Source organism: Telmatherina bonti (genome assembly GCF_933228915.1).
Source record: "Telmatherina bonti genome assembly, chromosome: 10".
Lineage (NCBI taxonomy): Eukaryota > Metazoa > Chordata > Actinopteri > Atheriniformes > Telmatherinidae > Telmatherina > Telmatherina bonti.
Window position 1 is genome coordinate 27,813,761 of NC_136628.1, and position 26,494 is coordinate 27,840,254.

The 26,494-nt window shown below is 37.8% G+C and overlaps 2 protein-coding genes across 2 annotated transcripts; one reads left to right on the forward strand and one right to left on the reverse strand.

Moving 5' to 3' along the window:
• Positions 1-1,782: 1,782 nt before the first annotated feature.
• mpp1 (MAGUK p55 scaffold protein 1) lies at positions 1,783-12,984 on the reverse strand. Its single transcript, XM_079248012.1, has 12 exons — positions 12,658-12,984; positions 9,456-9,584; positions 9,286-9,364; positions 9,103-9,188; positions 8,933-9,001; positions 5,990-6,186; positions 5,797-5,900; positions 5,626-5,706; positions 5,350-5,430; positions 5,038-5,240; positions 3,163-3,237; positions 1,783-3,078 (listed from the first exon to the last, which is right to left on the reverse strand). The coding sequence occupies exons 1-12, from the start codon at positions 12,778-12,780 to the stop codon at positions 2,902-2,904; spliced, it is 1,404 nt and encodes a 467-aa protein (XP_079104138.1). The 5' UTR covers positions 12,781-12,984; the 3' UTR covers positions 1,783-2,901.
• A 4,174-nt stretch (positions 12,985-17,158) lies between these two features.
• tmlhe (trimethyllysine hydroxylase, epsilon) lies at positions 17,159-26,136 on the forward strand. Its single transcript, XM_079247300.1, has 8 exons — positions 17,159-17,532; positions 17,648-17,824; positions 20,507-20,786; positions 20,873-20,992; positions 21,216-21,452; positions 21,684-21,822; positions 21,994-22,166; positions 25,996-26,136. Exons 1-7 carry the CDS (start codon positions 17,403-17,405, stop codon positions 22,123-22,125), a joined length of 1,215 nt encoding a protein of 404 aa, XP_079103426.1. The 5' UTR covers positions 17,159-17,402; the 3' UTR covers positions 22,126-22,166; positions 25,996-26,136.
• The last annotated feature ends 358 nt before the right edge of the window (positions 26,137-26,494 follow it).

Genomic DNA, 26,494 nt, shown 5'->3' on the forward strand with positions numbered 1-26,494 from the left:
AAGATATGCTCCAATTTATTGTAACAACAACCCAAAAAAGGATGCAAGAACCTTTTATCTGCTGCAGGATCCAGTCAGTGATTTTCAAACAGATATCTGACTGATTGATTGCCAGGTATCAGCATCCCCTAGATCGCTGTATTTGTGTGTGATTCAGCACCTTGTAAACTCGTAACCTGCTTGACATAATAATGGAGTCCCTTGGTGAGAACAGACTGGATGGTCATCTGTGTGGCAGAATACAACCCATTTATATATTTTCTTTCCTTTTATTGTCCATCTTTATGTGTATTATGTGGTTAAAAAACTGAGGTATGGCTTCACCACAAAGGAAAATTGAATTAAATTTAAAAAAAAAAAACTTTATTAATTCACAAATGAAGATTATATTTATGTTCACGTTAATGAATGAAAACAAGTGAATTAAAGGTTGTCACTATGTCTTACTTAACAATGATGTTTGTTGGATAAAAAAAAGCCTTTTCCTAAAGCACTTCTACAGTCAAAGTACACCTTTTCTCTTAAAGATAAATATTAAGGAATGAGAAATTTTACGCTCTTCGAAGTCAGACACATTTTACTGTTTCAAAGCAGCATGCATTTCTCTTTAGATGTCATTTAGTTTCTCTATTATTCACATGGTGTTACTGACAAGCATGTGAATTTAACAAAGAACCGACAAAAGTATCAGCTGTTAAAATCATTTCAGTACACTTTGGAATCCTAGAAAAACATTTTCATAAAAGGGTAATGGTAAGAACAACTTTGAGATGATGTGGGGGGGCCTAAACCGTTAAAGAAAGATGTCCCTTCAATTTTACAGCACCACTGGATGCCATCTTGCACTCAGTGTGGTTTAGTCTCAGCCACATGGTGGCACCAAAAGACATCTTTGTGAAGAAAGTGTTGCCTTAGTTCCTGTCCTTTTCCACTTTATTAATATCCAGATCAAAAACATTTTGTGGTCCTTCAACTTTGTTATAAATTCCTCCTACTTATGGTTTATTCAGAATCATCAAACCTGAATAGATCATTTCAACATGCAATGCAGACTTGATTTACTCTAGGATGAGCAGTTTTGGAAACAACACTGGACTGCACGGGGGTGTAGTGGTTAGCACTGACTCCTCATAGGAAGAAGATTCCTAGTTTGAACCTCAGCTGAGACCTTTTTCCGGTGCAATTTGCATTTTCTCCTTATGCATGCATGGGTTCCCTCTCTAGGAGTATGTGTGAGTGTTTGTCTCTGTGGTGGACTGATGGCATGTCTGTGATGCACCTCCCTTCTCAACTAGTAGCAGCAGAGATAGGCTTTAGGCCCCCCATGTGACCCTGCATCAGAGAAAGTGGGTATAGAGGATATATGAGCGCATGGAAACCATTTCATCAGGAGACTAAACAAAACTGATTTAGAAGTCATCCATCATATCATGTATAACATGTACTGATTTCTCCTGCACTGTGAACAAGGGAGGAATTACAATGGGAGTAAATACTAGTCTCATACAACCCACACAGAAGTCTTGATCTTTAATTCACCATCTTTTAAGCCTCTCAAAAACCTAGGAGAGAAATTAATCTCTGCATCCACATCACTTCTCTTCTAATTAAAGGAAAAAGGATTAATAATAAATGGCTGAAAAAATATGTATGTGTAGAACATAAAGGAGTCCACATGAGTTGATACCAAATCTAACCATTACATTTCAGGTCAGCGTACTGGCTTTGCACATCAGTCACCCATATGTTCACTTGCTTTAATAATTTTGAGGAAAGAAAAAAAACTGTCAAAACATGAGTTGCAACAGAGCTGGGACATTTGTTTATTCTTTTTTTTTTTTTTTTTAAAGTGCCTTTACAGTACCCCGTGAGGTATACAATTTCAATGAGATCCAGCGTTGAGTCCTGTGAGGTTATCAGTGGTTAACTCAAAGTTCCTGTACAAAGGACTTTGTATGGAGTTATAAAACAGCACAAAGTTTTAGAATCTTTCTTTTTTATGAGTCGATGTCATGATAACAGTGAAAGACTATGAATCAATGTTTCATTTGATGAATTTCTGTTGCTTTTAAGTGATTTTCCTTCACAGTCGTGGTCCTGTTTGGCATTCACTAACATTCCAACAATCTTTAAAGGAGTGCGGCACCAAATCTCAACTCCCAGCATCTCAAGAAGCCGTCAGATCTTCCCAGAAAGCCTGTAATAGGTATGTTTGTCCACCTCAGCAAAACAGCCCCACTCCATGGCTGGTAATTTCCTAAGTGACATCAATAATTTGTAAAACTCCAAACTTTGTGGGTTTTGTTTTTTTTTAGATAAAAACCATTTGCAGGAGAAAAGCGAACAGGCAATGTTTTGAAGACTGGGTATCAGATGTGTATTGTGCATCCCTTTTGTCTTCTTTATGAGGGTCTGTGGATAAATGCAAAATGCTAAATGTGTTTCAAAAAGGAAAGATGAGGCTCATGATCTAGCAAAACATATTTTAAAAGCTATATGTCGCCACAATGACGTAGGAGTGATCCTGATCCGAGTAAGGATGATAGTACAATTATTACGCCTTCATTGCAAAACTGCAACATTTTGCACGTTGAACTAACGTTTTGAACTAACATAGCTACTAAAGGTTCTGTCATAAGATCGGGGTTGTCAAAAGCCTGAAGCAGAACATCTGAACAACTAAGTAAAACATCCCTGGTAGGGCTCGCAGCCGTCTGAGATGAGCCTTTCTACATATTGCTTTTTTTATTGTTTCCTTTTACTGCATTTGTGCCAGAAAATCTCAGTGAGAATCAAAAAGTAAACAGCTGGGACATCATTAACTTTAAAGTTTGGTGTAAGGAGTGATATTGCACTGCTTTTCAACAAACACAAAAGAATTGAATGGGTACTGGGGATCTTTCAGTACACCCACGATACAGGCACCCACTGCGGGGTGGAGGTGGCGCGTTCCATGGCTTCCTCCACCCCTTTAACACTTTCATCCACATCGTTGTTGACAAGAACCACGTCAAAGAAGTGTCCGTATGTGCTCAAAATGGCGTCTGATTCTTTTTGGATCATCTGCAAGTTTTCCGTCTACGAGAGAAGACACAGAGCATTAGTAAGCTTGCAGTCGGGGGGGTTTCACATCACGTAAAGTACTGAATTAAGACGTCGCACCTGTGGAGCTGTGGTGGTCGGAGCGATGAACACCACCAGAGGCGCAAAATCAGCAGTCCGCACAAGTTTCAAGGTCTGCAAGAGGAATTACTGAGGAATTAGCTCTTCAGATCTGAGTTTAAACAAGGTTATTGAAACAAATCGAACAATTTTAAGAAGGCGGTTGTAATAGGAAAAAAGAGGATTGTCATTAACAAGCACTTCCTGTTGAAGGAACCACAAAGATGGCTGTCTACTTATGCATTGTGTCAACACCAAAGCATTACGGACATAAAAGGTAAAATGAATCTCAAACTAGGTGCGGTTAAAACCTGTGCACACAAGTACTCTTTTTGGGACATATACAAAGCCAAAAATATGTGACATGCAAGCTGTCTTGTCTTAAAAACTGCTGTGGTTTTGGCTTAAACATAGCATGCAAGGCATGGTTTATATCTATTCATGAAGCACTCATTTGACTGAGAGCTAAATATGGAGCCAAATATGGGAAACAGCAGCAGCTCACATTAAGGAAACAGTAAATAGATACAAAAGGCTTGTTGACCAATCAAGGCACTTCGCAGTACAACTCAAATTCACCCAAACAGCACTTTTATTCTATATATAAAGCATATTTCTCCTTTATTTCCGGAAATGACATGGGATAAAGGGAGTATATTTAACACTAGAACCGCCAAGCTGGTCATTTTTACCTCCTTGGCTCTTCAAACACTTATATCTCTGTTAAAGTAAAATCCCTATCTCTCCAAATTTATCACTTCTCCTGAAATGGGTCCAGTGAACTTATAGTGAATTTTGGTGAGTGTGTGATCACAACAAAAAGAACCGCCAACGGGGTCATTTCTACCGCCTAATGAAATGCATTGTTTTCATCTGTCAGATGTTTTCGCGCCACTCCCGGTTGCTTCATAACGCACGTGAGTTTGACAGCTGTCAAAGAGTGAGTAAGAGAGTTTTATGATGGCTGAATTTGAGAAATGGATAAATACAAGAGATATATGAATGCCAAAGAAGCTTGGTTATTATTTCAAGAACTGAGTGACGGAGAACTAGCTCTGGATGACGGTGGAGGATTCTGACGAGACGGTGGAGGAATAAGTAGCTGGAGAAAGTGATGATCCGTCTCTTTTACCTGATAAAATACGAGTCATCTAGTGAGTAGGAGGAGCTGATCGCACATCGTCACATCACACGTTGTGTTTGTATGCGAGTGAATGAAAAATAAGTTGAAGAGCAGCGTTTATTTAACTTACTGTAAAATTAATTAGAATATTGAAATATGTTATTTTGTTATTTAATATATGTTTTTTACTGTTTAGCTAGATTTTTTTAAAAGTCTCAATTATAACTATTAACATAATAAATGGAATCAACAACTTCAAAGCATCTTTGCGTTATTTGGGCTGTTGCAGCAGGGGGTGGTAAAAATTACCCTTCTCGGCGGTTCTAGGAGTACTGGAATGTTGGCGGTTCTAGTGTTAATTTAGTTTCATATATGCATATATGCACTTGACCTTTAGCGCAAGCAGCATATGTAGGAGTTGGTATTGTGACTAAACAATCTTCAACATGTAAAATGGAGAAGTTTGGAATTTGGCACATACACGTTGCACTTCTGATTAATTTAAAAAATAAATAAAGTTAAAAAAAAAACTAAAAAAAAAAAACAAACTCCTGTTGACCTCTGACCCTGCAGAAAAACTGTAATACAAAAGTAACAGCGGGAATTATTTTCTTCAGTCATGTCTGCAGCTTTCCAGCTAGGCAGCTATTTTCAGCGAATTAGCTTGTTTAAACGACGTTATTATAAACTGGATTAAAGTGGATTTATTCTAATTGGATAACAATGAACTGGCTTGGAATTAGATTATCTACCTGTGGTTCTACATCCAGCACAGCGATTTTACCCTGGTCATGGATCTTGTGGATGGTCTCAAATTTGGTACCAAACATATATCCCTGGAAGCTCCCGTACTCCAGGAGCTCATTTGCAGAGATGCACTTGGTAATAGCTTCATTAGAGATGAAAAAGTATTCCAGTCCATTCTCCTCGTCCTTTCGTTGGGGTCTGGTGGTGTCTGTGCAAAGTGACAGTGAAAGCATGAATTCACAAACATTTCAGACATTATTGCAGATAAAAATATAAAAGATGTAAAAAGTTAAAAAGGAAACAAACAGCCTACTAACGTGGTGCCGGGTAGGAAAATTTCTCAGGGTACTTCGTCAGCAGTGCATTTTTGATGTGGCTCCTTCCTACACCAGGTGCGCCTACAGAGAGCAGAATTTCTTCAATGAGGTCATTTCAAGAGACATTTTAAGCAAAGATTAACCTTTCGTGTCAGTTGAAGAGAAGTCCTTAATTGAACCGATGTGCAGTGTGAAAGTCTAGTAGATAAATATGACGTGCCTATTTCGAACTTGGGTGATTAGAAACGTCTTTGAATCCACTGGGAGAAAACTTACCAATAAGCACCAGAGTTTTCCTTTTAAAAGCAGGGAGCTGCACCACTTCCTCATAAGAAATCACATCCAGCTGGTCAAAAACTGAAAAAAGATTGTCGTGTTTGTTTTGATTAAATTATACTGAAATTAAAAGTTGAAATTAGGCAATATCAATCTCTGTTATACACTCACTAGAGCTATGTTTGGCTAGGTATTTGTCTTTGCACTTCTTTTTCTTTCCAAATGGGCTGCAGGACTGACTGCCCTCCCTGGCCTTGCTTTTACTGGCCACCCTCCTGCAAGGAGAAATGTGTTTTTAAGGTGGAACTGAGGTTAGAGGCATGTGACGGTACGGACAGTTTCTTTCTACTGATTAAATCATTACCATTCTTGGAGCTCTGGGGAAGGTATAAGTCCAGCGAAATCACTAGAACTGCTCTCCACTCTGCCTTGCCACCAGTTAGGATCCTGCTTGTTGATGATTTGGATGATGTCACCGGTTAGAAACTTCAAGCCAGCCTCTTTGCATGGGATGAGGTCATCTTTGGTGGGATCATAGGTGAACTGGGCTCTCATGTACATCTGCAGTTTAAGATCAAGTCCAGTCAATCACATCAGAGTGGAAAATAAGAACGTCTCTGTAGCTAAACATTGTTCATAACTTTCAACGTCTTATCAACTAATGGTCATAAAATGTAGGAATTCCTTGTTTTTTAGGTACAGAAGCAGGAAAACTGTGAGTATTAAGAAAAAAAAACTACAGCGTATATGCTGAAAACCACAGAAGATTTGTGCCAGCCAAAGCTGGACTTCGACCACCTGCAGGGTTCTACGACACCTAGTGGAAAAATGATACATTTTTACAGTAATATTTCTGACACATACAGTATACACGGATTCTACTAATTTTAACAGTGAAATTCACCCCTAAGCAGAACACAGCATCACTACTCGACCTTGACAGTTTCACACCGTAAAAACGGATCATTTTTCCACCTGAAGCACGAGCAAGTGTCTTTTAGTCATGTCACAACTGAGCATTGTAACTCCTTACAAGTATTAAGTTTGACCAAACTGTCAATGATCACAGTTGAAAGAGCTTTCTGCTCGGGATGAGTTTTTTTTAAAAACCCCATTTTCAAAAACTTCAAGTATTAACCACGACATGAACATTTCCCAGTGTGGCTTTTGAACTTTCTGCTGCTGACAAGCCGATTAGTTTATTTCCTTTTTAATCCAGAAATGCAGAATATTGTTAAAAAAAGAGACTGTTTTTTGTTTTGTTTTTTTTTTTATTTACCAGAGCCCAGCCAGTTTGTCAGTTTACCCCAGTCCACTTTAACCCTTTAACCCAGGGGTGTCAGAATCCAGTCCTCGAGGGCCGGAATCCGGCAGGTTTTTGTTGTTTCCCTCCACCAACACAGCTGATTCAAATCAATGGATCCAGCAGCTTCTTGTCAACCTGTTTGGGTGTCGGTCAGGTGTGTGTTGGGAGCATGGAGACAACAAAAACCTGCAGGATACCGGCCCTCTAGGACTGCAGTTTGACACCCCTGCTTTAACCCATGCATAGTGGCCACATAGTAGACACCTATTTACAAGCTTTTTCTTGCATATTAACAAATGAGGATGGTATTTTTTGTAAATGAACAACTTCAGTGGATGTTACTGAGTCATCCATTATGTTTCGATTCACTGGAGAATAAATAAATATATGATATAATTGAACATAATGTGATTACGTAAGTTTGCCTTTGTGATAAATAGGAAAATAAATTGATACAGCTATATTTTATAAAAGATTTACATCATATAATTATGATTAAATATTATTTATAAATGTTTTATAGAATACATTAAAATAAATCATAATGAATTCTAAATATCACTAATAAACAAAAGAGTATCATTGCATATGTCTGTAGAGGTAAAATAATACATTTAAAAAATCTTGCATTGTTTTGTTTTTTTGTTTGTTTTGTTTTGTTGTTTTTTTTTTATTTATGCATGAAAGGGCCAAATAAGCTCAAGTCCAGAAAACACAGCTCCATCTTTAATTGTTGCTTCTACCTTCAGCTTGTACTTGATGATGATGCAGAGAAACTGGGTTTAGTCAGAGGCTTTAGTTCAATATGAAACTGAGTTTTCAATGCAACACCACACAAGTTGCTGACCTTAAAACCCACTGCTTCTGATTCATTTTAATGAGCCACTGACATTCCTGGAGCCTTCATTAGAAACACACAGAGTTAAAAATTCTGCCAAACTTCAGTAGTGTTGCTTTAATGCAGTGTTTCTTCAGAGCCTGAAGATGACAGTCATCCAGTTCAGTTCCTCATCTTTGTGCCTTTCATTCAGATTTGTCTCTGGATTTTTTTTTTTTTTTTAAAATAGTATTTGTACGGCAGAGGATGAATAAAACTAAATGAATGCCAAATAAATTCCAGAATGGGACTTTATCTTTCACAAATATTATTCTAATATCCAATCATAACCAACTATCAGGAACAATTTTAAACTTTTTCATCTAACAAGGGCATTGCTGTGTATCAGTGTTGGAGATTGACAGCAAACAGTAAAAAAAATGGGATTGAAATAACTGCAAAAACTTGTATCACATTTTTATCTTATTACACACTGTGTCCAGACATATTTGAAAATGGGGTTTTACTGTTGTAAATAACATTCATGAACATTTGCGCTTTTCCCCACCAAGACACAGTGTTGGTTACCACAGTACACAGATAGGACTGATACCCGACTGTGTACAAAAGGCAGGTGCAATGGAGAGGCCTGGGTCACCAAAGTGATTATCTCTGAGCATTAAAGCATTTAAAGAATCATCAACTAAACCTACCTAAAGTACTAGTAGACTACAAGCAGGCTGCCATCACCCAGCGCAGCAATGCAGGTGGAAAGATCAGTAGACAAACTGTCTTTCTACTTGATTATCAAACGTTTTTTTATTCAGTATTTTACAATGCACTGTATGTTTTTTAGAGAGCCACTGTTATGCAAAATCAAGCACATGAACGGCTGCTGGAGATGCATGCTGCGGCCAGAGGATGGCAGTAGGAAACACTCTACGAATGTGTTTCAAGCCAAAACTAACGCGAGCGAGTGGTTTGTAAAGTTTAACTGATTTCATAGTCACCTGGGTTGTTCACTGACTAACAGAAGATTCACCTAAACAAAGTCATTTTAAAGAGGTAAGATGGAAGGGGGGGGAGAGAAACTGGTTGAGAAGTAAATCAGCCTCATATCTGACGTACTCCGGGCAGAAGATGTGGAACCAAAAGAAAGAGAACAGTGTTGTGACATCGTTTACCTCGCAGACGCGGGAACGACTCTGGTTCTTGGGAATGATCTTCATCGTGACAACACCGCTGGTTTCTCTCTGTGTGTGAGGATGAAAAAAGGTGTTTCCATGTGAAGCGAGATACAATCAAAACTTTAAACTGGCTGCGATTTGCGATAGGTTATGAGGTCAGAACTCACCAGAATTTTCTGCAGCTGATCGACGGTGTGGTTTGTCACACTTTTTCCATTGATTTCTGCAATTTCATCACCCTCATTTATAGACCCTGCAGAGAAAAACCCAGATAAACTCTGTTATTCATCACATTATCTTCCAGTGATTCCACATTAATAATCAAATCACATCACGATGGGCTCTGTTACCTTGTCGGTGGATCATTCCCCCATGCAATATTCTGGCCACAGTGCAGCGCTGTTTGTCGTTTAGTTTCAGAGTGACCCCCTGCAGACAGACACCACACACAAGGAGGAGAAATCAGCACTTTATATCTATAAAACATCCAAACTGCATCCTGAAGAGGTAGACAACATACCATCGGCTCGGAGGGATTCTTCTCAAATGCTACTTCTTTCATCCTGGTCAGCTCTGCACCATTCATATGTCCAGCACAGCCATTGGTGTAAAGCTCAGCTCCTTTATTCTCAAAGGTTTGCATAGCCACCTGTTAGAATAAAGACAACAACAAGGAAAATGTAAATATGTCATTTTCTCTCAAAGAAAAGGTTTAAAAACATTCATTTTGGAAACGCATTATTTATCAAAATTGTAGTGAATCTGGACAGATCCTACATTTATTCTCACTAGTATTACTAATAAATAACTATAATGATTTTCTGCTCATGTGTGCCAACAGCTGGGTTTCATTTGCAGCTTCAATGTATGTTTAAGGTTGAAAATTAACCCGGAATTTAACACCTCATTACCCACATCCAGTCAACTGGTCCATCGGGCTCATGTGGTCATGGATACCACATAAGCTGATCAAAGTGGATGAAAGCGCCGATGTAAAAATGCAAATTTCCCATTTTTCGTTTCAATTGTTTCCAACCATTTACAGTTTGCATAAAGAGTAGCAACCTAAATGCACCTGCAGAAGAACCTAAAATGAGGAAAAGCTCATCTGTGGCGCTCACGGTGTCGACAAAACAATCTGCATCGCCGTCAGAGAAGATGGCTTTGTCTTTTTAAAGCCTTCAGAAAGGCTGAAGATGTCTCAAATACAAGATAAGATGCATGTTTATGACTCATGCAGAGTAAAGTGCAGCTCTGTGGGGAGCAAAGATTGCACAGTATCAAAAAAAAAAGTTTATAAATTAATCACTAAACTATCATCTGGGACAGTCGGATCAGCACAAAGTTTCTGTATTAAAATGACACATCAGCACTGCGTCAGCGAAAATAAATGATCTGTCCTGTGGCTTCAGCACAACAATAAACCAATAAATATCATTATCGCCCTCCTCCCTTCGCGTAATCTCTACTGTACCGCACTGTTCATGAAGGCAGCTTGGTACTAAATGCAAGGAGGGAAGTTCTACTGTAACTTTTATCTTGCAAGTGTGCACAAAACTAACCTTCAGCTTCTTTACTGCTGAGTTAGGAGGTTATTAGACAGATTAATAACTTACTACATGTGCATGTCAAGACATGGGAACATTTTAACCAGATAACAGATTTGAGACGAGGCTATACACATAACATGTGAAGCTAAATCCTCTGAGGGGAGACAACTGTGCAGCAGTACACACCTCCAACCCATCACACTCGTTTCTTACGATACTTTCTTTTTCCTCCAGGCAAATCGTTTCGGTCTGCAGATGCTAAAAACTCAGCAGTACGTGCACTTTATGAATTTGTGCATTTGAATATCACAAAGGAATTTGTATATTATGTATTTCTAACCAAGTGATAAGGAGTATTTTTGTTATGTAAATACTGGCTTCATCATAGTGTTTACAGTGAGCTCCATTAGCACCTCAGCTATCAGGAGGTGAATTCTAGCTTTTCCTGTGTTCCAGTAACAGATTAGAAATGCTGCACTAGGCAGAGTCAGGAAATCCTTTTAGAAACTTGAATGCCAGTGTTGGGTGTGGAGAAGCAACGGGATAAACACAGGCACTGGGGGAAAGATGCTCAAGGAAAACAGGGCACCTCTTCTCCCATTACCGTGTCTTCGTTCCATTTGGTTTTCAGCATGCAGCCCCGATCGGTCACTAAGCTACCTGTTGCTTCTCTTCAGATTTTGCTGTTCAAGCTTGGAATTTCTAATTCTTGCACGTTCCCGTAGTGTTAGTTGTGAATGTTCTTTGTTTCCTAATGATCTTTGCCTGAACAAAACTATTACTTTGCCCACATGAGAAACAGTATGGATAAAACAAAATCCCTCATATTGTTACAAGTTTTCAGAAGACAAACTCCATGAATTTGGGCAGTTTACACGGAAACAAAGCTTTAGTCCTTGGTCCAATCTGCCCGATGGTTGTCTTCTCTTTGAGGTTTATGTCACTTGCTTCATTTCAAGGCTTAAGTACTGACAGTGAAAAGTGTGTTTTTAAGCAGCTGGATGTGCAAAACTCTGCACAGCAAAGCGTAGCTCAACCCTGGAGTATTTGCTGTTGCTTCCAGACAAGCAGATATGAGTTGGAGGCTGTAAACAAATCTCAGCTGGAACGTGTGCAGAGCAGAGCAAGGTTGTCTCACTTTACTTATCTTTCAGCACTAAACTCCAGATAAAGGGGGTCCGCTGTTTATTAACGGACCCTAAACACAGCAGTTTCCACTGTATAATGATAGAATCCCTGTTTTAAACACAGATTTAACCAAATCAACACAGAACAGAAAAGCACACTGATGTGATTGTAACTCAAGGCTGTTGAAACGCAAACTGCTGATATGAGGGAAAGGAGTTTCCTCCCTTCCCCATTTCCCTCACTATCTCTGTGCTGACTTTACACATTTAGAGAATTTCAGCACAAATAGACCACTCTGTATCACTGGCTGCCAAATGTTTCTTTCCAAATCCGACTTTCACAACATATGTCTCCCTTATGGTTGAAAGAAAAAGTAAGTTGGTCCAAAGTGATGCAGTAAACAACCTGCCACATGACAGTTGAATGTTAATCCCTGAGCAAAGGCTGCAGGCAAAATTGCACAACTCCATCAACAGCTTGTTTTCTGTCTATCTTCTTTGAATTAAACAAGACTTTTCAACGAAAATAAGCAATCCCACTGCTTAAAACTTTCAACACCCCCTCCTAAGTTCTGTAACTTGAACTGAGAGGGTTACTGTCGTGTGATCACGGCTATAAATACACGTAATCTTTCATGTGATGGAGCTTTGTTCCCTCAAGTTGTCAGCCAACTTGCAGATGTAGTTGGTTGGAAATGCAGAAGTGAAATTGTCAACGCAATGTCTGCTGGATTCAAGCAAAAAAAGAAAAAGAGGGGGAAAAAAAAAAATCACAGATGAATACTGAGCAATGCAGAACAAACTAACACTGATCTGCTGATGTGACAGATTACATTTAAATGGCGACTTGTTCTTTCTTCTTTTTTTAGGAGATCACATATTCTGCTGTTGCAAGATGTGCAATGAAAACTTAACTGGACCTATTTTAAGAGCTCCTAAACAGCTACAAACAATGATATGCCCCGCATATATCTGCTTTCCGGAAGCAAACATGCTCAGTGATATATAAAGAAACAAGAAAACATGATTTTAAAAGACACCTTACCTTGTCAGACTTTGGTTTGTTTTGAAGGAGCTGCTCCAGGTAGAGATCGGAAAGGGCAGTCCGGACGCTGTTAACAGGCTCTAGTATGACCGCAGGTTCGTTTTTATTGGATTTTAACGTCATCTTTCCCTGTTAGCTAAGAAAAAAAAAAACAAAAAACAGTGAACCCGATTTGCCCCCCGTTCAAGGTCCGCGAGAGACTTGATGATACTGCTGATAAGGAGTCGTGACGATGGGATAAGTCACTCTATGGGACAAAAGTCCAAGGTTTTGATCAGCAGCAGGTGAGGGACATGAGATAACTACTGCGGGGACACCGCTGACAAAGCAAGTAAACACGCAACTGACTGCTGCTTCTGCGTCTGGAGGGGCAGGCTCATGGTGCGTTCAGGAACACCCTGTAAACGCAGGTCTAACACATTTACACTGCCACATATTTAATCGAAACGGCATCATAAAATAGGTAGCGATACATTATTAAAATGTTTTTTTTGTTTTAATTTGTTACATGGTGATGTTTTATATAGATACAAACAGTAAAACTTGTGATTTTGATTGCATTTCTACTTAACTCTCTTTTTATTTTAAAATTGACGGAAACCTACCAAGGATTTAGAGAAACATATTATTAACTTTAACCATTTTTTTTAATTCATAGCATTTCTTTAAATTGTTTTCAAGTTTAAGACGATTAAACATCACATTACTTGAGTAGTTCACAGATACTTCGCACAAGAGGATGCATTTTCTGGCATTCCTTGAACGCAGCATTACCGCAGCGTTTTCTGGTGGGCTGCGGCTGCTCAGTGCACAAGGAAGCAAAACAACGTCGTCCCAGAACACCGTGATCCCAGCAGCTGGAGAGCTGAATTATGTGTTACAACTCACACAGCTGCTGTGTATCATTTGTGATCCACTTTACAAACACAATCGCAGTAACAAAGGGAGACAGTAGAGTGATTCCACGCAGAAAACACGGTCGTTTAAAGATGCCCTGAATCCACCAGCAAGTGTTGCAACATGCACAGTTATGTTAACAAGTTTGATGGAGTAAAAAAACTAGAGTACAGTTTGTACAGTACAGGAGACTACGCCCAGTACAACAGGAATATTATGTACTTCTTTTTTAAAAGAAAGAAAGAAAACAAGCCCTGGAAGAACCCATTTGCTCCAACGTGTGTAAAAACAAGAATTTTGTACAGTTTATCTCTGTAATTCTAAGTATGTTCAATAAATGTAGTGTAATAATGATACATTTGTACACAAATATTTTTCCTCCATGTACTTATTTTTTTTAACTGTATTGTGATGTAGAAATCATGGCTTTCCATCACATCTCTTCTGTCTCTACAAAGCAGTGCTGCAGCTGAAGCCTCTGCACGAGACAGACAGAAAGGTGACCAAAAATGGTACTTTTGCCAGCTCACTCAGCTGGCTGAGCTTGATGAGCTGTTAGTTCTACAGAAAGCTGCAGAGGGAGACATTTAGCAAGTCTGGAAAGAGCAAGGCTCTTCATTAACAAGGGTCAACAATCACTCTTTGGGGTTAATCTGTGCCTTACTACTATCAAACTATCAAATGTTTGCGTGTACAGAAAGATTTAATCTGTTTAGTTTTCATAACATAAAATATCACCTTGGGCTTTATTTACACTAAATAAACTTCTGCAGATGGAAATGTAATGAATGTATAGATATATCATCCTGAGACTGCACATGTGCCATCCTTATCAGCTGTTCCACTCATCTTTTTGCTACACCTGTCCTCCTCTCTGTTATTGACTGTAAACTTGACTTAAATGGTTTCCACATTCTGCCGATGAGCTAAATTTTCATAGCCTGATTTTCGAAAGTGTTGGAGAAACTAAAGCAAGTTCAAGCAGACTGTTCTCAGAGTAAACATTTTCACTATGAAATAGGTTAAAATAATAAAACAATTTAACTTTTCAAAATTTAAAAATGGTTCATTAATGCAAAAAAAATGTTAACTGGAAAAATTATGTAACATTCAGACAGTCTGGGGAAGTTTTCCGGGCTTCAGAATTGATGCAGCCAGTATCATTGTCATACTAACATCATTACAGTGACAACTTAATCAATCTACTTTCTCAATTTCTTTCCAGTAATTCAAAATGATGCTACCACCTAAGCTAGCAGCAAGAAAAACATTGAATAAACTCATATCAACAGTCAGTGTTTTTGCATCCAGACACATGGTTCACAGTCTTCTCCAGGAATACAGGTGAATGAGAGTGAAATATGACTCTATCAACTACATTTTCAATTGAATACTTCAGATTTTCTCAATTGGTTAATAGTTATTTTAGTTCAAAACAAAGATCTGATTATTTACTCCATTAGTTTAGCAAATTCACACTCTGGTGCATCCAGTTTAATGCTAATTACCTCAACCTGCACGACTTTTCCCACCCCTTTGCTGATAACGTCTTTTTCAATGACTGGAAAATACCTTGCTATTAATCTAATAAAAATCCAAATACCAGATAACATTTAAACTTGTCAAATTAATTGAATAAAACCGAAACAATTCTTTATATCTGGAGTTAAAGGGATTTATTAATATCAGACAGAGTCTTACTTTGCAAAGGTAAATGTTCAGAAAGGTTTATGCAACCTCATCTTTATATATAAATGAATCTTTAATGGCTGAGGTGAATAAAGTATGTAAGTATGTCTGGAGTTTGTTTGGGGGAAAAAAAGTAGAGGAAAAAATTACACTCCAATTGCAAGACATAAAAAGCACAAGTCTGAATTACACAGACAATGTTGATATTTTCAGAATTATTGACTAAAAAGATCTTGTAATAATTCTGAATTTCTTTGAAATTTTTTTTATCCCAAATGATACCTTTAATTGAAGTAGAGGTCTGAAATTCTTTCCAAGGATACAAAAAACTCTTTTTTTCCCCAACCTGCATCAACTGGGAATTAATGCACGTGATTCATATTTTCAAAGACTAAGGAAACATGTACTCCTATGAGGAAATCTTGTCAGAACACAATCTTATAATCCTGTTCAAAGAGTTGAGCTTTGTAATGCATGCAAACCCCAAGGAAATATTTCATCTGAAAAATTATTTCTGTTGTGCCAGAATAGCTTCCCCAAATCCAACAAGCCCTACTTTCAGAAAAGAAATAAGATCACCCCAAAAAAATTATCTGGAGCTAATTTGTTTATTATGCCACTAGGAAAAAGATGTTTCTACCTTTTGAATATTATATGGTGTGAAAAAGACATATTCTCCATAGTATATACCCCAACAAATAACATTTGTTCCGCAGTTACTGAAGTTGATGCTCTAAGTCACACTTTTTTCTATTTAAAACAATTATGGGTCTATGCTGACTAAAAAAATCTGTTATTCAAATGTCTATAAAGAGGATTGATTTCAAAATATATTTAATTGTACTTTCTTCCATGAACAATTCTACATTCATAGCCAGAAATGAGCAACTTCAGGATTTCAATCCCTTCTTGCAGAATACAACTTAATTTGGAATTGTCTGTTTTTACTTGTAAGAAAAAAAACACAAGAAATTTTAAAAAATTGTTGAGAATGGGCTCTTATATGTTTTTATTTGACCATTTCAAATATACAAATAGGAAAAATAATCATGAAAACTTCAGTGAATAACCAAAGCAGCTGACAGTAGTGGAACAAAAAGGAGGATAAAAAATAAGAAAAAAATGAATAAACTCCTTTTCAAATCAAAATGACAGGGGTTTAGTTTTATAATGACCTTGAAAACCTTGAGGCAGTTTTTGTTTTCCAGAATTTTGACAAAAGCATGGAAATGTTTTGGATAATTTCTGAATTTTCTTATTTCTTATTCTTATTTTTACAAACCTTGAAACATCTACCTTCATGTACAAAATTTCCATATTCATTCAAATATTATTGCACAAAAACCAATCATCTTTGTTTTGACAACACCAAATTTAACTTTATTAAATAAAATGAAGGTACAGCTTTGTTTGAGAATAACCACTCACAAACTTTGTCCAAAAATAATTGAACAATAAAGGTTTTCCTTAGTTTGTAAGACTTTTTAACAAAAATACTTTTACTGCTGTCCAGTGTGCTGTCTCAATCATAAACATTGAACTCATAGATAAAAAATAGATTTTTTTAAATAAAGAAAAGGTCAATCTCTTTCATCTTGGGCAGTAAGGGAAATGGAAAAGATCAGGTTATAATTTTAATAGTGTCTCAGAGAACATTCTAGACATGTTTCTTTTAACAGGAAAAAAATAGTCTTTATCTGTCCTCTTAACATTTTGTTGTTCTGTTTACCATTCATGAAATTGATATTATCAATACACAGAGCTGGAAACGCAGCTGTTATATCAGAAAACGTGAACATCTAACAGAACATTAATTATAACCCTCAATGTGTAATTCTACACATCCGGGTACTTGAGTCCAGTGAGGTTACGCATGCGCAAATGTAATCTACAGTACTTCACAGTTACAAACATAAGTGCAAAGTGTAACAATGGAGCGTTTAATGATTAATCTTGGATTTTCACTTCATACTAAGACATTTTATGGGATTAAAGACTGACCTAAAGGTAACTGCAGCGTCAGCGGGGAATCGTGCACCGCCATGTTTCCAGTGGGTTCTCTATGTAATAAGGACGGCGCCTCCGCTGCAAACTAACACCAGTGTGCAGTAGTTACATTTGTTATATTGATCTCAGATTTAGCTATATTTACACCTGGGATGTTTGGCACTTTAAAGAGAACACTGCAACCTGCGTTAAAGCAGGTTCACCTGCTGTCAGCTTCATGTAGACACGCAGTGCAGCTCCGCGCATCTGCTGCAACTTTCAAGTTACAGGAGGACTGTCTCGGTGAGTTTCATACACGTATTCTTGTTTAAACACAGCTGTTTTTTTCTTTTTCTTTGTTTGTTTTGTTTTGTTTTTTTAATTTATAAAATAACTTGTCTTTACGTGAAATCATCAGAACTCAACTATGGAGGAACATCAATGCAGTTTAACTACGTGTGGCTGCGGGACCACTGCCGCTCGGGGTCTTCATACAACTCAACAACCAACCAGAGGAACGTGGACACCTGCAGCATAAACCTGTCAATACGTCCTGACAGCACAGCCCTGCAAGATGGTCATCTTGTCCTCAAGTGTGAGTATGTTTAAACAAAAAAGAAAAAAAAAAATCTTAATGAATTGTTACAAGTAATTATTAGAAACACAATTAAAACTAAATTTAATTACAGATGCATATATATCTATCATATATATATATATATATATATATATATATATATATATATATATATATATATATATATATATATAGTAATCTATATTCATACTTGTTCAATGTCTTTTTCAATTATAATAATTTAATGAATATGTTGCACCTGATTCATAAAATATGAACTTCCTGTCATTGTTGAGTGATTTAAAGTTATCTTGCTTCACATTTTTTTTTAACCTTGACTGACTAGTTGGCATCATTAGACAACTAATGGAACAACCACCCTCAAATAATAAATCAAATCAAATCAATTCAAACTTTATTTATATAGCACTTTTCATACAAAGGCATATCAAAGTGCTTAACAACAATAAAAAAACATTTTCACACTGACTGTTTTTTTTTTTAAAGCCACAACTGAGTTGGATTTCCTGCACGGTGCTGCTGAGAAAAGGATTTTACTGTCGCATTAGAGCATGTGCTGTGCAGAGCACAGAAAGTTCATGGATATTTCTCCCACCACCACTGAAAAAACACCTTCCGTTCTTCTTATCCGACTCATCATCTTCCACTTAATCTCCCGACCCAGAGCGGTCTCTCTTAGCCATTGCTCACTGTGCTGTTCCCCAGACATTTCCCATCCCAGAGATCTGAGATGAACTAGCTTAACCAGCACAAAACACAGGCCTGCCAGAGTCATTTTTTATTCTCTGCCTATTTTGCCCCAAAGGGGGGTAAAGAGCCATGTGGGACCTACATTTTGCCTGAGGAGTAAATGGCCCCACAGTAACCAGGTGTGGAAAAGGGAACAGATGCTACCTACATGTGGAGCCCTCACACATCCTCCACTTGTTGTCAGTGTTCCACATGATTTCTATTTTTGGGTCATTACTGTTTTAAAACATGAGGTGACACACGTACAGGGAGAGATACCATCACTGGAGCCGTTTCATACCCCAGCAGTGCAGTAAAAGTCACCATCTGTCTGGATTATATGCTGCAGCTCTGTCATAAAGACTGACTGATGCCTTTCTGTGGCCTGTTGGGCCCCAGCAGCTTTCGTGCGAGGTTTGCCCCAGTGTTATTATGTACACATAAGAGTGGCACTCTATCTTACAGAAAGTGACAAACGGGGATCTGCTTGCCCCAGGACAGATGATGATGCACATGTTCCTGTGGGGAGGAGGAGTGTGCCTCCTTCTGTTAGTCAAGCACATTCAAGGTCAGCTGGGTCTGAAAGCATTTTATCCATGAGTACTGCTCCCTACAGACTTGGTTTTGGAAAAGCTTCTTCATATAAATCATAACATTTACTTGCACATAGAACTGAACCCTAGTTACTGATTTCTGTTGTGTATACATACAGATAGATGAACATGGTTTATAGGTTTTCCTTGTATTGTTTTCTAACCTTATGGTCTGACTTTGAGTGGTTACTCATATTTATCTTTGTGTACTGTATATAAAAGATGGACGTAGCCTCCGTGACGTCATCCATTGGTTTCTGAAGAGCCGAATTGAAGCTCGGTGGGCGGTTCCTACCATCGCCATCTTGGCAGAGGCATGCGCCTGGAAAATACAAATATGGGCAAAGAGGTGGAGCTGAGAGGGGGGCTGTGAGCGTCAGGGTGGATGATTGACATCGAACAAACTCTGAGCTTTCTGAAGCTAAGAGCTAACCGAGCTAACCAGGAGATAACTGGAGCTAACCAGCTAACGGAGCGGGCTAAAGTTAAGTCATGTTGTTGACCGGCTAACAACCGCGTTTGTTATACGTTCTTCTTATTTGAAGCCAGAGATTGGTACCTGTCATTCAAAAGGACACGCCCCTAAACATGCCGAACTTCGAGATTAAATTACTTTTAAACGGGCGAGATAAAAAAAAAAAAAAAAAAAATTCACTCCCCTCACAGTTGTCATGAGGGTAAACCTGACCTATAAACCTGAAATGGATTTTTGAACCAGGCTGTAAACATGTTTATTTCTGCCGTGAAGTTGGCCTTTTTAACATGGTAGTCTATGGGGATTTGTTCTGTTTTGCAGCCCCTAGCGGATGAAGGGGGAACTGCAGTTTTATGCACTTCCGCATAGGCTTCACTTTTAACCGCCGGAGGTTGTCGCTTGGTCAGGCCCTAATTTACCCTGCAGATGATTTTAGGGTAGTACATTTCCCAAGCTGCCCTTGCATTGTGTTTGTTAATGCCTTAAACTACACAGCACTCTTTTATTAAGCTGGGAAAAAAAGACATGGTGAAATGGGCCCCATCCTAGATGACTTAAACTGGGGTTGCTTCATTTAAAACTGATGTAGGTCTATTTGCAAAGTAAATAAAGAATTAGATCTATGGAGGACAAAAGTTTTATCCATTTCCTCTGCATCCTGTATAATAGAAATAATACCTTTCTTCTTTTCCTTCTACCTCATAACACTCACTGTATGCTTCGAGCTGTCCATTTCGTCTCAGCATTCTGTCTCTGTTCATCTGATTTTCCCTTTGTTTGAGAAGGAGCTGGGAGCATGTAAATAGCCAAGCTAGCATCAGATACTATTGTGGCCAATGGTGTAACTAAAACTTCATTTTGATGCTTGTTTGTTTTCTTTAGGGCCCGATGGTCATGTGTCAAAGTACAACCTTCAATGGTTGGCTGAGAACAGCTATGAAGGGAAGAAGCATGACACCATTCAGCCACGCATCCTGTGGAACGCCGACATCTACAACGGTGCAAACCTATCATCAGCCAGATGGGACAAGTTCATGAGCTGTGATGATGAACTTAAAAAGTTTCTCCAGAACTACCTTCTGTATGGGATTGCTTTTGTAGATGATGTCCCAGCTTCAGTGGAAGCTACTGAGGCAGTTACTCAGAGGGTCAGTCTTATCAGGTACTGCTTCTTCTGTTTATGGCCTGTTCTTTCACTGCAGCAGGATCTTCCTTTCCCTTTTAAATCTTTTGTTTGTTACCTACAAGGGAGACTACATACGGGAGGATGTGGTGCTTTACATCAGATTTTTCCAGAGGAGACACTGCCTACAGCCAGCTGGCATTGGACCGTCACACTGATACCTCGTACTTTCAGGAGCCATGTGGGTGGGTGCAGCAGATATGATGCATTACATAGATGCATTGGTCAGAAAATCAATGTCTGTGCATTGCTAGAAAGAATGAACACTTTAAAAACTACTGCAGCAATTTGATTTCCCTGGGATGAGGTTTTTATTACAGCATGTAAAACTGAGCACCGACTCATAAGAAGTTGTTTGTTAACCTGATTACCTAATTATTTCTGTTTTGTACGAATCTGCTGTTACAGAATCCAGGTTTTCCATTGTCTCAAGCATGAGGGGACAGGAGGGAAAACTTTGCTTGTTGATGGTTTCTACGCTGCAGAGAAATTGCGCCAGCGGTCCCCTGAAAGCTTCGAGCTGCTTGCCCGTGTGCCCATCGGCCATGAGTACATTGAAAACACAGACGGTCACAGAAATCACATGACAGGCATCGGCCCTGTGCTCAATGTATATCTATGGAACGATGAACTGCACTTGATACGGTAAACTGAGTCCTAAATACCATGACCTAAAACATCATGTTAGCAATGTTTGGGATATTGTTTTTTTTTTTTTTAAATTAAATTTAAAATAAAACTTAATATATTTAATGTTTCCAAATGTGGGTGTGTAAATTCTTCATCACACTACAGGGATTGAGTTAAAAAAATATAACCTTTGAGCTTCTTATAGCCCATTATCAACAGCAAGATTGTTGTTTTCCTCCCCTGTAGGTACAATAACTATGACCGTGCAGTGATTAACACAGTTCCCCATGACACTGTCCGCCGATGGTACGTTGCACATCGAGAGCTGACTGCTGAACTGAGGCGGCCGGAGAACGAGCTGTGGGTGAAACTGAATCCAGGGAAAGTAAGACAAACACATTATTATTCAGTAAAATCTTTGCATTCAGACAGAAAAAAAAGAATAACAAAAACTTCCTCATATGACATCTTGACAAATTGAAAACTAAGAAGTTCAGAAATGTTACTATGATTTAACATAATATAGGATTCTTATCCTGTCTTTCCTCCCTGTTAGGTTATTTTTATAGACAACTGGAGGGTCTTACATGGGAGGGAGTCTTTCACTGGCTTGAGGCAGCTCTGCGGATGTTATCTGACCAGAGACGATGTCCTCAGCACCGCACGCTGCTTCGGTCTACAGGCCTGACCATTCAAGTTCTCTCCTTTCTGCTCCTTATCAGCCAATGTGTAATATATGTTCAATCACATTTGCACTGAGAGTTTCACACTGCTGGAACTTGTTGCTTTTTACTCATCTGTAGTTTGCTGTTTTTTCTGGAAGAAGTTTAGGCAAGGCAGGTTTATTTGTATAGCTCCTTTCATGTACCAGACAATTCATAGTGCTGCATTTAGATGTTATGAATGCGAACCAAACTAGAATTGAAGCAATTGAATGTATGAATAGGGAGAGGCTGCTTAAAGACAATACCACTGAGAGCCATTAGGTGCTGGCTCCATTTCTTTTCATGACATTACAAGTTAAAAATGTTTACCCCAAATGATCCACATTTCACATTTTTCTTCACAAATACACACTTAATCAGCTTTCCAACCTTACACTCCAGTTCCACTGTCTTGTCCACATATTTTCACTTCTGACTCAGACCAAGATGGAAATGACTAATTACCAAATCTAAAATTTCCAATGTGAACTATCAAGCTGTAAATGTTAGCCAGCTTCAAAGTGGCAGGCTGACCCCGTCTGAAACAATGAAAACAATGACTGACATATTATGAAGCGGGAAAAGTGAGTCAAGGTTTGATTTTAAACGTATATGTTTACACATAGCATCTGGAGGTAGAAAAGACAAGCATCTGCGCACATCTGGTGATGATTTTTGATGTTTCTTTCACATTTATAAGTCATTTTGTAAATTAAACATTGAATTTGCTTTCTGCTAAAGCATCAAACATCACTGTTTTGGACTTCTGGGTTATTTTTGTATATTTGAAGTATCTTATTTTCTGAATGAGTCTATAAAAATTTTAATGCAAATTGAGACTAATATTAGACTTACTTGTACATGTTAATTAAAAAAAAAAAAAAAAAGTAATGTACTCTTAAAGTTGCACTATGTTGTGAAAACTTTACGTTTTGATGGAACAGTGAACTTTCATTACGCAGAAACCTAAAGCCATTTCTGCCCAGCACTGTTCTGAGGCTTAGAGGTGCACTTTACAACTTTGACCTTTGGGTGTGTGATACAGCAAGATTTGGTACTGATCCGTTACCAATTAAATAGAATTTTAGCATAGTTGATACCAATACTGAGATGTTTTAATAGAGCTATCAAAATTTCATTGCTTATGAAAATAGAATAATCTGTGAAAAAATATGCACAGAATTTTCAGTAAATTAACTCACACATTAAAGATCAGAATTAGGGATCATCTCAGCAAGAGATGATTACAGCTGCACCTTGTCACCACTGTGACAAAGCATGTAGATGCCTCGACACAGCAGTGAACTGAACCCACTCGAAAATACACACTGTATCCTCCTTATTTATAAAGATTCTGAATCTTTTTTTAACCTTATTTTGAAGTATTGATGCTGTCAAACTAATGTCTCGACACCAACATATGTGTCAATCTTATCTGGACCATTTTGCATGATGTTGCAGCTGAGTATTGCTTTACACTCCCTTTTATAAACAAGGAAGGGAATATCAACACACCAGCCATTTTAAACATGCATAGAGGCTGATTCAGCAAAGAAAAACAAACGGTCATTATTGAAGGAGGACGGGAAAAGGAAGAGAGAAAGAGTCAGAGCAACAAATTAGACAATTGTCAACTTTTACTTTCTGGAGAGAGTTCAGAGAGCAGGGAGGATACTAGATGGATACCTAATTAGTTTTCTTTAAAGTACACATTACTGAAAAAATCTGCCAAAGTTTCAAAGGGCCTCTTTATTAGATTATGATGGGTAATTTAAATAGGACTTTCCTCATGGGAATCCCACTGCCTTCTCCATCTGCAGAGTGGTTACTGTGATGATCACGCTTATTTTAGTGGCTGTGGGTCCTATGGCTTTGGTGTCGACCCCGACTTGCCCTAATCTGGGTTATTTCTATTGGTGATGGCCTCTGTGGTTATGAGTGGACTGGTTCCCGTTGTGAATGCTTCCCCAATATGGCATTTTATTCACAGCTGCATTAAGCTAAATGATGATTTCCACACTGATATTCAGTTAAAAAAGATACTAAAGCTAGATGTTAAAATACAAAATAGGTGGGTGTTGGTGGTAATGTGTGTGGGCTTGTGTTGTTTTCTGTAAGCACTTTGTGCTACTTTTTGTATGAATGTGCCTTATAAATAAAACTTTATGTGATTTCTTCTTAGCATATGGTTTAAAACATCAAATAATCCCCCATATAGGTACACATGGATCGGCTCCCCCTTTGTATTCTGGAAAATGGGGATTTAAATGTGGCTTATCCATATACAGTCTATGGGGTGAACATTTAAACCCCATTTAAAATATAAATGAATATGATTAAAAGCAATAAAACCATATTTTCTGGACTTTTTTTTCTCAATAAGTTGAGTCTGTGATCCACAATGTTGCACTGAATGTTTTCAATTCATGAAAGAAATCTGTGTAACATCTGTAAAATGGGTTACTGCTCCATATTTGTAGAAATATATAGACACTATGTAAAACTACATAGACATTTTTTCTTAGAATCTACAGTGAAAACTTATTAAAGTCCTATGTTCTGAATATGGCTGTTCTAACAAAATGTAACAAAGTTTTACAAATGGTGTGGTCACCATTCAAAGGACTGAAAAACCTTTATAGTTAAAAAATATAGCTTAAATATTGATTTCAGAAGTAGTACCTCATTATATGCATTTGTATGTGTATATGATTGTTAATTTATTTATTCTGTCTTATTAATAATAATAATAATAATATTATCATTATATATATTATATTATATTATATATATTATATATTATTATTAAGAAAGTTCTATTCAAACAATGTTAGAGAGAATTTTTTTTAACTAAATATTAAAACAACTGCTACAAGCACTGAAGCATAAAGCAAATGCTATTTAAAATTAAGATTGCCTTCATCATAATTAGAGAGTGGATGATGATCCAGTTGTTTTCAACTGCCTTTAATAGGCCTGTTACTCATCTTCACAATATTAGTTGCAGGTTGTCATGGGAACATTTTCAGGGGTTTCCTGAGTCCGAGGAGCACGCCCTCTTGTGGACGAACATAGGCATCCTCCTACAATAAATTACACTATAAAATCCAAAGCACTATTAAAAACCTAAAAATCTGACTAAATGTTTCCACTACTCAAGATTTGTACCATTGGAGCTTTATCATATGGCTGATCAATCACATCACCATGATAATCAGCATATAGCTGATAAATGTTCCGATCACCTGACAAGGAATGACTCCATGTTCTACCTAAAGGAAATAAACACATACGTTTTATTTGCAGTAGTGCAGAGCAGTTGAGGTCTCTGGGCTTCACTGGCAGGTAAGGAGGATCCAAAGGTTTTATAAAGTAAAATTACAAATAGTCTGACAAATTACTACACTTTATTATGAAGCACATTTCCCTTTTACTTTATTTTTCAATTTTCCTTAAGTCGTTTTATTTTAATTCAACAATTTATTTATCAACGGAGTAGGCTTTTAATCTTACTTAGAATATCCAAGCAGTTGAAAGGGAGATGCGATCTTTTATAGCACTTCAAACTGATCAGATCTCAAGCAAAGCATAGGTTAAATCTTCAGCAATGCATTGCTTCTTCAAAGCTTGTCTTATGTCCTGTCATAAAATGCAAAGTGACAACTGGTTAGAAATGTCAAATGTAAAGCAATCAAAATTTTTATGGCAAAAATTGAAAATTAAAATATTCCAGCAGTGACATCTCTACATATGCTTATGGTCTAATGACAAATGCTGCAAAGTCAAGTTCTGCTATTTCCCACTGTATTTATGTGCATATTTTCTCACCTATTCCCATCTGTTTCTCCCTCCAGGTGCCATCAATAACTGTCTCCTACCACTGAGTGTCTACTCGACACCTCACTGGCTGATTCTAATCTAAGCGAACAAATCACCAACCAGAGCTGTTTACAGAAGAGCGGGTCTATGAGGATCCTCTCCCCATTCTGTTTATGCTGAGCTGTTGTCACTGCTCTGGCTCTTTAGAGACAGATGTTCCAGAATAAACAAAGTGTAAATGGGGATTTTCTCTGGGGTGTCTTGTTTATATTCTCTGGCACAGGCAACCTTTGTTAGACAGCCAGGATATATTTATTTCCACACTGTCACCTGTAAACAAAAGGTCTTTTCATATGGTTTCAGTTCATTCAGTGTCTAAGAATACAAAGTCATATGAAAGTAAAAGGGGAAAAAAGTATATAAAATGGTTCATGGCTAATGAAAAACTTTTTTCTTCATATTAATCTAAGAAGACATTACATTTCTGTCTATTAGTCATCATGAGTCAGGAAACGTTGGGAATGGCTTACACTT